Source organism: Pelobates fuscus, chromosome 6 (genome assembly GCF_036172605.1).
Source record: "Pelobates fuscus isolate aPelFus1 chromosome 6, aPelFus1.pri, whole genome shotgun sequence".
Lineage (NCBI taxonomy): Eukaryota > Metazoa > Chordata > Amphibia > Anura > Pelobatidae > Pelobates > Pelobates fuscus.
The window spans coordinates 266,984,660-266,998,240 of NC_086322.1; the positions used below are offsets into that span (position 1 = coordinate 266,984,660).

The 13,581-nt window shown below is 40.8% G+C and overlaps 1 protein-coding gene across 2 annotated transcripts in view; it reads left to right on the forward strand.

Annotated features, from left to right (window-relative positions):
* MED1 (mediator complex subunit 1) overlaps positions 1 to 12,807 on the forward strand; it is a 39,560-nt gene extending 26,753 nt beyond the window's left edge. Inside the window, exons 16-18 of one of the 2 annotated variants that reach the window (XM_063459100.1) lie at positions 1,429 to 1,534; positions 7,769 to 10,314; positions 10,684 to 12,807. In XM_063459100.1, coding sequence (XP_063315170.1) covers positions 1,429 to 1,534; positions 7,769 to 10,314; positions 10,684 to 11,006 — 2,975 coding nt within the window. In that variant the 3' untranslated portion in view covers positions 11,007 to 12,807. Of the gene's footprint in view, positions 1 to 1,428; positions 1,535 to 7,768 lie in introns of both variants that reach the window. The other variant, XM_063459099.1, reaches the window with a different exon arrangement.
* The last annotated feature ends 774 nt before the right edge of the window (positions 12,808 to 13,581 follow it).

Genomic DNA, 13,581 nt, shown 5'->3' on the forward strand with positions numbered 1-13,581 from the left:
GAGATGCAATAATTAAATGCATCTCTATGAGGAGATGCTGATTGGCCAGGGTTGTATTTGGCTTGTGCACGCCCTGCCCCTGATCTGCATTGACAGTCTCATCCAATCCTATGGGAAAACATTGTGCTTGACTCACAGAATCACTTCTTATGATGTCAGCCAAGCAGGCAGATCAGAGGGAGCAGCTGCAAACTTGAATACAAGTAAGATGTTACTATATTTAGGGGGGTTATGGGGGCCAGGACGGGCTAAAGGGTGGTTTTAACACTTTAGGGTCAGAAATACATGTTTGTGTTCCAGACCCTATAGTGTTCCTTTAATAGCTAAAAGGGAGACTCTCTGCTTTTGCTTTACAGCATGCAAAACATCAATGGTTTATAGTTCTTCAATAGAAAATGAGTGTACCCAATGGACAATCTAACTTAAGCTTTCTTTCTCTTGAAGCTTAAATCACCTCTCATTAAGCTTGGTAATATAAATAGTGTTTATTGCAGTGTTTGATTTATGCCTTAGACTTGTGAGAGACTATTTTGGGTTATACCAGCCAGTGCTATGTTGTTTTGTAGGTTTAGAGATCATCTTAATCCCCAATTCTACTGCTTTTCTAAGGGTGGCTCTTGTGAAGTTCCAATTTTTCTGCAGTGACTGAAGGATTGATAAAGAAAGGGATTTAATGGAGCCTAATAAATCCTCCATCATAAGCCTGAATGGCTCAACCTGTTTGCAAATGTTTTCTGGCACTACCCTGTATGGTGCGCTGTGCATGTTTAACTCTTTAATAAAATGTAAGTCTATAGTATTGAATGGCTGATTCCCTATTCTGTATGCTTACAGATATCAAGGAGTAAAAAAAATATCTTGTAGCTAAGATTTCTGCTGGAGGGGATTTTCTAAGAGGCGATTTTAAAGCATTTGACCAGCCTAGAGCTGTGCCAAAATGCCCATTTCTTCCCACTGGAACTTTTTCTCCGTGGCAATTAAAGGGAACATATATTAGGAATATACAAACAGACTTTCCTGTTGTGAGTGCATATTGTTTATATTTATCCCTCCCCCCCCCCCCCCTCCAGTGCCTATGTGCGGTAGTCTTTATGCTGCGGCATTCCACTCCCTATGTTTTGAACCTTCACGTAGAACGCAAAGACACTAAATGTAGGTCCAGAGATTGCATGACCCCACCAGGAAGAGCCTGTAGTGGCTGTCTGAGTGGAATCCAATAGAGATGGCAGTATTTACATTGCTTCCTATGCCCATTTATCAGCATTGCAGGGACAGTGTATTTGCACCTGAACCACTACATTATGCTGTAGCGGTTCAGGTGCTTAGCCCATGCTCCATACTATCTATGCAAGCTCCTATTAACTAAACATGACATTCACATTTTCTATTTGTATCTTATATTTATCTGGTGTCTTCCTCTCTCTACAGTGGTGATGGATGTGCAAGATTCAACCCATATGAATTGTAAGCTGTACATGGGTTTATCTGACGCTCTCATCTGTACAGACGACTTCATCACCAAAGTTGTCCAGAGGTACGTAAATATGTTCTGAGAGCTATTTTGCGTGTGCAGTGGTTGGTAGAGATTCATACAGTGGTCGGCAGTAATGAGCCAGATATATTTAGGAGTGGATCTGATATCTTTTAGGATGCGGTGAAACCAGACCTATAAAAGTTTGATAGTAATGGATAAATGGTAATGGATTACTCTAAGGTGCAGAAGCATGATGCTGATCCTGTCATTCATTGGCTGTTTGAGAGCATCAGCTGAGTGCTTTCAGCCAATAAATGAACTTCTCTGCAAAATATATGCACATAATTAAATGGACGCCAAAATAACTTTAGCTTAATATAGTTGTTTTGTTTATAGATCATATGTAGTTTAAAATGTTCAAATCTCTGCAATTTAGGAAGCAAATCATGTTGTTTATGCAGCTCTAGTAAAACTTTCCCTGCACGTGACCTACATACACAACCTTCCCAAACACTTCTTGTAAAGAGAAATTGAATGTTTAAAGGAACACTATAGGCACCCAGACCACATTATCTCATTAAAGTGGTCTGGGTGAACTGCCCCTGTCCCCTTAACCCTGCAAGTGAAAACATTGCAGGTTTTTTTAGGAACTGCAATATTTAAATTGCATGGTTAAGACCGCCTCTAGTGTTGCTTCCTCAATTCACACAGAATTTAACTCTGCAAAAACATAAACAAAACTGCTTTAACTCTTAAATGGCAAAGAATTAAGCAGCGAGACTGCAGGGGCATGAATCGTACACTAAAACTGCTACACTAAGCTAAAGTTGTTTGGTGCTTTGAGCTTCCCTTTATTATTAGCTATCTCGGAAATCTAATTTTTTTTATTTTATGAATGCATATAGAATATCTTAATGTCCATTAAGAATTTGGATTTTATGTTACACATATCATTATTCGGAAAATACAGGCTTAGAGGTCAGATCTGGGTATGACACTTTAACAGCCCAGTTAGGATTTAAGTTACTATAGCAATCAAAATTCACATTGCAAGGTCATTTTTTTTTTTTGACTCTCTGCCAATCTGGTGGTGAAGCGCATGGTCTGTACTTCTTGTTGGTGCAAACCATTGTAAGTGCTCTCTTGCAATTCCAGCTCTCTGTGAGGGGTCAGAGTGCATTCACGAATTGCCAGACCACAAGGAGCAATTAATATCATCTGCACCAAGCAGAGATGCGGACTATACGCTCCGGCCACCAGACTACCAGGAAAGATAGCCCAAAAACAGCCACCGTACATTACATTTCACGACATGATTGTGAGGTTTATTCTAGTGGAGCTCTGTGATGCTGTCATACTAAATGCACATAACTCTGTTTTATAGCTGTGAAGCTCCATGATACAATCCTATGCTCATTAATGTGATTTCTATTGTGGAGAAAATGAGATACACACTACAAAATGCATCTTTGCCTTGGTAGCCAGACATCGTTACAACGGCGCTGGTTTAAGGAATAACTAGTAGTGAGAGTTTAGGGATCACACTGTACAGAATCAATACACTATTAACACAGCTGCTGAGTCACACTTGCACCTGACATGTAGCACCTGCAAAGAAACAAAGCATATTGCTACTCTTTATCAAGTCCATGTGTTTGTTTATACACTGCTTGCGACATATCGCAAAGGGCATTGTGTGCTGTTTCTTTATTAATCAGCAAGTAGTTACAGAACAGTCTGTTCCATATCACTTATACTTTGTGTGCTACTTTTATTGTGTCCCATTTCTAATCCTGCTTCTACTAGCATGGAAGGCTCCTGTCAATCACTCAAGGTGTTGCAAAATTGCAGTTATTTATGATTTGAACTCTGATCCGTCTTGCTTTGTGTTCCACTGCTTTCCAACATTCACTGTACTATTGCCGGCAATAAGTCAGGTTTGGAGTCTAGACGAGTTGTATCCTTTGCCACCTTGATTTTAGAGAGCAGTAGATTAAAAAAGGTCAATCTAAGTACCATACCAACTTGGCAGTCAATCTCCCTTCTGAAAAGGCCTTACAGCTGAAGTGATTTGTACAAATCTATGCAGCAGTAAGCCTGCCCTTGGCTTGATCATTGCGAAGGATGAGTTTTTAATTCCTTCTTTAATTTGTCAATCTTGCCAGAAACAAAAGCAGGATGAAGCTAGGTAAGGAGTGTGCAGTTTAAAGGGACACTTTAGTCACGAGAACTATAGCATAATGTAGTGGTTCTGGTGAGTATAATAGTTCCCTTCAGGCATTTTCATGCAAACACTGCCTTTTCAGAGAAAAGGCAGTGATTGATTGCCCCCTGGGGACACCTCCAGTATCCACTCCTCAGATGGCCACTGGAGATACTTCCTGGCTCAGTGCTGCACAGTAGTTGGCATTGCCGTTCAGCATCCCCACACTCTGCATGGGGACGCTGATTTTTTTCTCATAGAGATGCATTGATTCAATGCATCGCTATGAGGAGGTGCTGATTGCCCAAAACTGTGTTTGTTTGGCCCTGCCCCTTGCCGATTTTAGCCAATCCAATGCTTTCCCCATGGGGGGGGGGGGAAAGGGGGGTGGGGCAAGCCACATTAATGGTGGATTTAGCACTATAGGGTCAGGAATACATGGTTGTGTTCCGGACCGTATAGTGTTCCTTTAAATACAGGCAGTCCACTTATAAAAAATAAATGAACAAATATACATATATATCACGCAGGAAACACCGATGCACACAGCATCACCCTCCAAGCTAAATAAATTGCTGTATATTTATTTGTTCATTATAAACATACATAAGCTGGAGATGAGGGTGGACTTCATCTGAGACAATATTGCCGCACACACATCTTGAAAGGCTCTGTCTGTCTACTGTAATAAGATCAGACAAGCCTGAAGCTACAGTCATCTGTGCAGCTTCAGGATGTTTTGAAGTTATTTATTTAATATAATTCGTATTAATGTTTCGACGATCCAGAACAATTAGAATTATATGGCTGGAGGATACATTATTTATCCTCTAAACATCTTGTGGAGACCTTACTACACAAAAGTTAAATCGGAACCACAAAGTACAGTCCTTTCTTCTGCTAATTTTTTCTGGCACACAAACAGATTTTAATAATTGTATCTTGATCGAAATTTCAAATCACACCTCATTTTAAAGAAACATTCTAGATACTATAACCACTTCAGTGAGAGGGAATGGTTATGCTGCTTGGAGTACCTGGACACTGCCCTTCCATTAAGTGTTAAACCATTTTCAAGTAGTTTGACACTGAATGAAAGTCCCTGGCCACCCACAGCCCGGCGGCCCCCACTTGATAAATGTCTAAGGCAGAAATAGCACACTTCCTTGTAGACATACCAATTCATACCAGCAATTGGCAGCTGTGAGAGGCTGAAAGCGGTCAACTGACACTCTCAGCCAATCACATACGCCTATTGCTGCTCAGGCTAATGCTTCCTCATTAGCCTGAGAAGCACAGAGGGGACAGGTTGCTGAGGGCTTTCATTTAGCATCAAACCATTAAAGCTATTTCACAGTCAACAGAAGGATGGCTTTAGGGCAGGGGTAGGCAATCTTTGTTACTCCAGAGGGTGTGGACTACATCTCCCATAATGCTCTTAAAGCCATAATTATTGTAAAACATCAGGGGAGATGTAGCTCACAACATCTAGGGGACGGCACACTATAACTTTTTAACCTTAGGACGTCTTTACTTTTGTCCTATGTGTATGTGCTATCTAGGTTATTTTTGTATTATATGAGAAGAGTGTGGTATAAATAGGGAACACTCTCACCAAAGTACCAACATTACGGAATTCTTTAGTCACTGTGAAATTAATTTGATTTTTTTGCAGTTAAGCTAGGAATAACTAAGGCTTTTGTTGGATTGTCTAACAGTTTATAACAATGGACTTAAAAAAGACCCCATCTCTAAAATACACATTGGTCCAACAGCCTCAGATTTTTTTCACACACACAGTTTTGTTTCTAATTACACAGAGTGGAAATTTACCAACACAATCTGTCACATTCACCATCTTACCTGGTCAGTTTCCGCTACTTTTCTGCATAATTTGATTCCTCAATTACAGCTAGGCATGTGGTTCTAGGACCCTGCTCCATGCTCTTTCATATATACTGCCATGTGTCTCATACTAATGTGATTTTTTTTTTGTAGTTCCTTTCCAATTGTATACAACTATGCAAACTTTGCTTGACCTTCTGCAGCATACACTATAACTTTGTTGTCGATATGCATGAAGATATAGAATTAGCATAGATCCTACAAAGTCACAGTGTTCTTTTGTAAAGAAGCTGCTATTATCACTTTGTTAATAATAATAATAACAAAGTATTTAACCAGGAAAGGTACATTCAGATTACTCTGGTTTCCAAGTACGTCCTGGGGATGTTACTGATGTGGAATTATTAAAAATTATTATTGTACCTGTATTGAATTATTGTACTAACTCCATTTTAACTTTATACTGTGACTTCTTCCTCCATTTTGTCCTCCTAACCTGACTTCTTCAATCCTCCATTTTGTCCTCATGACTTAACTTGTTCATTTTAAAACTACCTTACGTGACTGAACTTCTCAACCCAATTAGTATAGTAGACAAAGACTGTGTTTCCTGCAAGGACAAGCACCAGGAGGTGCTGGCTACTCCTTAAACCTTGCTGGCTACTCCTTAGAACTTGTAAGATAGTGTAGTTTGAAGGCCACGAGAACACAGTAGTAATGAAATGTTCTATTCATAAGAGACCTTGCACCTGGACATGAAGCCTGATATCATTGACCGTGTAAAATGACGCTCAAGACCCCCTTATCCCCACCCGTGTCCAGAATAATCCCACCTCTGGTGGGTGGGCACGGGACTAACCTCTTAATTTTCCGAACCAATAGGTAAGACACTAACCCCGACACTTAACAATTAATCCAATTGATGATGTTTATTTGCTGATATTCTAATAATCAATGATGACGCAAAATGTCTCTTAAAAGGACCTGCGCGCCCGCTTTTACTTCACTTGCCAATAAACTTTCTCGAAGTTATTTTAACCTGAACCTTGTGTGTCAGACTTAATTACTTCAGCGTATATACGCAATTCAATTTTATTGATTTGGACAGGAACAGATAGACATTTAAACATTTTGGTTTACTTTTAAAAAGTACCATAACAACTTGGCGCCCAACGTGGGGCGCCAAGTTGTTATGGTACTTTTTAAAAGTAAACCAAAATGTTTAAATGTCTATCTGTTCCTGTCCAAATCAATAAAATTGAATTGCGTATATACGCCGAAGTTATTTTAACCTGAACCTTGTGTGTCAGACTTAATTACTTCAGCGTATATACGCAATTCAATTTTATTGATTTGGACAGGAACAGATAGACATTTAAACATTTTGGTTTACTTTTAAAAAGTACCATAACATTACCTTAGCCCAACATCCAGGGGTTGTTACTATCACCCAATTTAATGGTACTCATTTTATCTACCTGGGAAGGATGAAGGGCTGAGTCAACCCTGCCGGGATTTGAACCTGCGACCCAAGGGTTAGAACAGATTCTGCTGATGCATTAGCCCCACTGAGCGATTTCACCGGCCTTAATTCAGTCCATTTCTATAAAAGGAACACTCCACACACTGTAACCACTATGACCTGCTGTAGTGGTATGGTACTATGAGAATAATTTGCCAATTTATCCAATGTTCACCTGCCACACCTCCTGGACAGCTGAAAACTCCTGTAAGCTCCACTGAGCTAAGCCCCATCATCACTGTATTTGAACCAGAAAACATAGGTTTGAATCCTGGTTAGGATACCTACCTCAAATCCTTATAAACTGCAAGCTTGTTTTTGCAGGTTATTCTTTACCTCTGTCCTCTTTCTATGGTCGTAAAGCTCTGTGGAATGTGTTTGCATTATATAAATGACAATAAATGTTAGGGCTTGCTCGTTGCCAGAGAGGGTGTGTTGAGCACTCTTAGCCAATGATTGCCATCTGCACCAGTGGGCTTAACTCAATGCAGAGATTTCAGGCAGTAGAAGAGGTGGCAGCAGGCACCTGGTAGATCTCAGATGGCTTAACTACTTACCCTAGGAGGGCGAAAGGGAACTCCTGGCTCTATAACCACTTACAACAGTCTTTTTTTCACAAAAACAAAACAGTGATTCTTTATAAATGTGGACAAAATGTTTTATATGTATCAATGTTAGGTTTTTAAATTACAATCTCATGTGATTTTCTTACTCTATTATGTAGGTGTATGTCCATTCCCGTGACCATGAGAGCTATCCGTAGGAAGGCAGAGACCATCCAAGCTGACACACCAGCCTTGTCCATCATTGCTGAGACCGTGGAAGACATGGTGAAAAATAATCTTCCTCCAGCAAGCAGTCCTGGTTATGGAATGACCCCAGGCTCTACTGCTCTGAGTGGCATCACCACACCAACCAGTTCATACCCTTCCGGGCCCATTACTTCCCTCTTCAACATGGGTATAAAGGAACGACATGACTCAACAGGCCATGGAGAAGATTTCAGCAAAGTTACACAGAACCCCATTCTCACAAGCCTTCTCCAGATCAAAGGGAATGGAGGTGGGACTCTGGGCTCCAGCCCCACGCCTCCTCATCATACACCACCTCCTGTCTCCTCTCCAGCAAGTAACACCAAAAATCATCCCATGCTGATGAACCTACTGAAAGATAATCCACCACAGGACTTTTCTTCCCTGTATGGAAGTAGCCCTTTAGAGAGACAGAACTCTTCCGGTTCTCCTCGTACAGAGCTGGGTCCTTCTGGGACTGGAAAACCCAAGAAAAAGCGACCAAGAACAGGAACAGAGAAGACTAAGAACCAGACTGAAGATGACTTTCAGAGGGAACTCTTTTCTATGGATGTTGATTCCCAGAACCCTATTTTTGATGTTAGCATGACTGGTGACGCACTGGACACGCCCCATATCACACCTGCACCTAGTCAGTGTGGTACACCACCAACTGTGTATCAGCAGCCAATTTCTCATACACAGTCTGGCATGCAAAGAATGGTGAGGCTTCCCAGCACTGATGCCATTATCCCTGATGTCACAGACATCCTCACAGATATAGCAGAAGAAGCATCCAAACTGCCAGGGCCTGGAGAGGATTGCCCCAATCTTGGCACTCCTGTAAGGGACTCCTCTAGCTCTGGACACTCTCAAAGTACCCTTTTTGACACAGATGTGTTTCAGGTAGATGGTGGTGGAGGGGGAGACAATCCATACGCAGATGCAGCTGATCTTATTGCGGAGGCCAATGGAAGCCCCAACAGTGACTCACCTTATTTTAACAGTGTGGATTTTAACCCTGACTTACTGAATAGTCAAAGTGGCTTCACTGATGACCTAAATGAAGACAGCAGCCAGAGTGGAGACCATGATTTCAAGGACTTTCCAGGGCAAGGATTAGCTGCCTTAGGTATAGTAGCAGGACTTCCAGTTGATGGGGGTGATGGAAAGTACAAAATGACAGACACCGTAGACTTCAGCATTATTGCAAATAGTGGGGCCAAAGCACTAAGTGGGGTGGATATTATGGAAACCCACAGTGGGAGCCAGAGTCCACTTTTGGGTGGAGAGATAGGGAAAGACCGACCACAGAAGCAAAGAGTGAAGGAGAACAGCAATGGGGGAGCAGGTGGAGTGGTGTTAGGTGGGATGCAGGGTGCAGGTATAGATGTAAAATCTGGAAAACGTAGCAGAACCCCATCTAGTGATGGGAAGAGTAAAGACAAACCACCTAAGCGCAAGAAAACAGAGCCAGATGGCAAGTCACCTTCTCATATAGCTAATCGTCCTTTTACCCCTCCAACCAGTAGTGGGGGTTCAAAATCTCCAGGGACCTCAGGGAGATCTCAGACTCCTCCTGGCATGGCTACTCCTCCTATCCCCAAGATCACTATTCAGATTCCTAAGGGGACTATGAGTGTGGGAAAGCCATCATCCCACAGCCAGTATTCCAGCAGTGGATCAGGGAGCTCTTCAAGCAGCAAAAGTCATCATGGCCACTCTTCATCATCATCATCTACTTCTGGTAAAATCAAAAACAAATCTGATGGGTCCTCTGGTATGAAAATGGGGGGTTCAGGAGGTGGCATATACTCTGGCCAGAGTGGATCTGGAGGCAGCCAGGCCAAAAGTGGTTCTCAGTCCATGGGAAAGCAAGGATCTTCCCCCATCACCAAACATGGGTTAGGCAGTGGAAGCAACAGCTCAGGGGGCAGCAAAACTAAACCCCAAGGGAAGCCATCTGTGCTAATGAATCCCTCCCTGAGCAAGCCAAACATTTCTCCCTCCCATTCAAGACCATCTGGAGGGTCTGAAAAACTTTCCTCCCCCATGAAGCCCATGCCAGGCACTCCACCTTCTTCGAAAGCCAAGTCTCCAATTGGCTCAGGAGGTCCACATATGGGGGGAGGTTCTAACTCCAACATGAAGTCATCCTCAGGACTCGTATCTTCAGGGTCCCTTTCTCAGAAGCCTAATTCTTCATCCTCTTCTTCCTCCTCCTCCTCTTCATCATCTTCATCATCATCATCTTCTTTCTCAGGCGGCTCCAACTCCAATGTTTCTCAGAATCTCCATGGCAGCTCCAAGGGAAAGTCTCCGAGCAGAAATAAGAAACCTTCACTTACAGCTGTCATTGATAAACTGAAACATGGGGTGGGAACAGGAGGTTCAGGTTCTGAGGATCCTATGGATGGAGGGGGAGCACCATCAGTTGCAAGCGGTCATGGCATGTCCTCCAAGCATGGAATGGTGGGAGGTGAGTACCCAGCAAAACGGGAAAAAAGTGAGAAGGATAAATCAAAAGTGTCCGTCTCCGGTGGACCATCTGATCCTTCCAAGAAAGGTGGGGACCCAAAGGGCTCTGGTAGCACTGGGGTAGCTAAAATTATTATAAGCAAACATGATGGAGGATCTCCCAGCATCAAGGCAAAGGTAACCCTACAAAAGCCTGGAGAAGGGGGAGGGGAGGGAATGAGAACACAGATGGCCAAAAACTATGGGTCTCCATTAATAAGTGGCTCTACCCCAAAACATGAGCGGTGTTCACCAAGCCATAATAAGTCTCCAGCATATACCCCACAGGCATTGGACAGTGAAAGTGAGTCAGGTTCCTCTTCCATTGCAGAGAAGTCCTACCAAAACAGCCCTAGCTCAGATGATGGAGGCGGCGGGGGAAGCCGGGCTCAGCCGGAGTACAGTGCGGAGAAACACAAAAAGCACAAGAAAGAAAAAAAGAGACTTAAGGATAAAGAAAGGGAGAGAGAAAAGAAGAAGTCATCTTACAGCATGAAGCCAGAAAGTTGGTCCAAGTCTCCCATCTCTTCTGATCCTGGATTGACCATGGGTGGAGGCTCCTTATTGAACTCAGACAGAGCAGCCAGGCCCAGCCCAAGTTTTTTAATGGGTGAAGATGATGACTTAATGGACGTGGCGCTTATAGGGAACTAAAACCTGCAGTATTGGTTTAACTCTGTTTATTTTAAATTACTTTGTCTATATGCTGCCAGAAGTCCTATATTGGAAAACGTTAATTGAATCAGTCCTTTTGGCATAAATTGGATCAATTTCCAGTATTCATAGCCCCATTTATGCACATTGATGGCCATCCAAAGTTTTTTTATTTTTTTATTTTACGGGGGACACTTTTTTTTTTTTAACGAATTAACAAAATAAGCTAAAATGAATGATTTTGTTAAATAGCAAAAACTGGGATCTCCTGTTACCACTCCTTTTTTTTTTTTTTATTACCAAAATTTCACAGCCATAATTGACACAAGCCATTTGTGTTTATAGCAGTGCTCAGCTAAGGAATAGTTCTTATTAACAATAAGATGTCAAAAAGCACAGAACGTTATTATTTATTATTATTACAGTGATTAACAGCTGAATGCATACATTACATATGCTATCCAATACGTAAAAAAATAATGAAAATATTTAATATATATTTATATACATGTGTGTATATTAATTACTGCTCACTCACACTGTTTTCTAATGAACTCCCTTAGTAGTTTGAGTAAAAGAGCCACACTTACAAGTCCGTCAGCATTTTCAATTACACAGTTTGGCATCATTTATAATTACAACCCCATTAAAAAGTTCTTTATTATTATTTTATTACATTTTTCTGTTTTATCAGTGAGATGACACACAAACTCTAAACCAAAATAGATCATATGTTAAAGTAACATCCCACTCAAAGATTTATTTTTTCATAGTTAATTTTTATTTTAAAATTCAAATGGATCTGCTGCCAAAGGTAATATTATAAAATGTTTTTGTTTTGTTTTTTAATCTCTTGAGCAGTTTTAAATTAAACCAATGTAAAAATAATTAATATACGTTTTTTTCTAGCTTTATCTGTCTTTACATTATATAGTATTCTATTTTCGTGCCTACAATTGACTGAGAAGACTACAGTGTTAAGATAATTTTAATAACCAAATTTTAAACTAAACTAAAAAGCTCATAAACAAAAAGACACTGTTTTCCTGGTTAATTGGATTCACTGTAAGGAATATGTTCTAAGCACAAGAGAGAGCACAATGGATGTCAATATAACATCAACAGTAGATGACATTCCATTTAGAAAAATGTTAGTATGAAAACGGTTTATTTTATATTGCCATTTTTCAAAATGGCCCACCATCTATAATATCTTAAGCACATCAAAATAAAATGTACTACTCATTTAATGATCACAAGACTATAGAACTCTCTAAGCTTGCCCAAGGTCTTTAGAGACCAGATTTTCGTTTTCCCCTCTGCGAGTAGTTAATTTTTACAGAATTTACAAATTAGATTTCAATAGTAGCATAATCTGACAGGAAGACATATTAAGGCAGGTGGTCTTAAAAAAGGAACTGCAGAAAATGTTTTATTATAACTGTTTTTAATTGTTTTAACCTTTGCTGGTATATTTCTTTTTTTTTTTTTTTTTTATAGGAACACTATAGGATCAGGAGTTCAATGTGTATTCCTGACCTTGTAGTGTTAAAAACACTATTTACCCATCCCCCCTTTAAATTCCAGCGCCATGTGGGTCTGTCAATGCTGGCTCCGCCCCTCCTTTGCCAACATCCTCAAAATTGATTATCTGAGTTAATCACAATGCTTTTCCATAGGAAAGCATTGGATTTGCTGAGATTGTCAATTCTGATGATCTCAGCCATGGTGGCACGGCGTGGGGGCATATCCAATCGCGGCTCTGGCCAATCAACATCTCCTCATAAACTAAGGCTGCATATTGAAAGTGATTTAACTACTAAATTACAATGGAATTGAGCACTGAGACTACAAGGGAATGATCTATGCACCAAAACTCCTTTATTAAGCTAAAGTTGTTTTGGTGAATAGTGTCCTTTTAAGAACTCCTCTTCAAGCATAATTCTCATAGCAGTCCAATCTTCCTACTCATGTTATCCCCCTCACTTTTTACTTTGTAGTCCAACTAAATGCTTCTCATAGAGTAAATGCATAGCAGTCGCAGTGATAGGCATGACAGAGGGATTGGCTGCCTGCACTGTATACTTCCATAGCCAGCATGCAATGTGTGATCACGACAGGCTTGTATTATACACAGAATTCAAGTTCGCTTGGAATACCAGATCACAGCTGTCAGAGGTGTGCTTACACCTCCAGCAGTTTCATCAAATATCACAGTATATGTAGCGTTACACACAGACTCCTTGCACTATGATCACTTCAAAACAGTGAATTGGCTATGGTGCTGTGAGTATCCCTTTAAGGCACCTCACTGGGAATGCACAGAGAGTAACACAATTGCTTGTGAGACAGTAGTGTCAGTGACCTGATAGTTCGCTTTTCAGATATTTGTCACAATGTTTTCAGTAACCAGTATTGGATTTATTTGAAGATTAATATTAAGGGGATTTGCATTTTTTTTTAATTACAACTTCACTTAAGGCATTTAGCATGGTAAAATTATGAAAGTGCAGACAGTGTGTGGCCAGTTTAGTTGCATGACATTTTTTGTTCACGTTACGTTTTATAGTGTCTA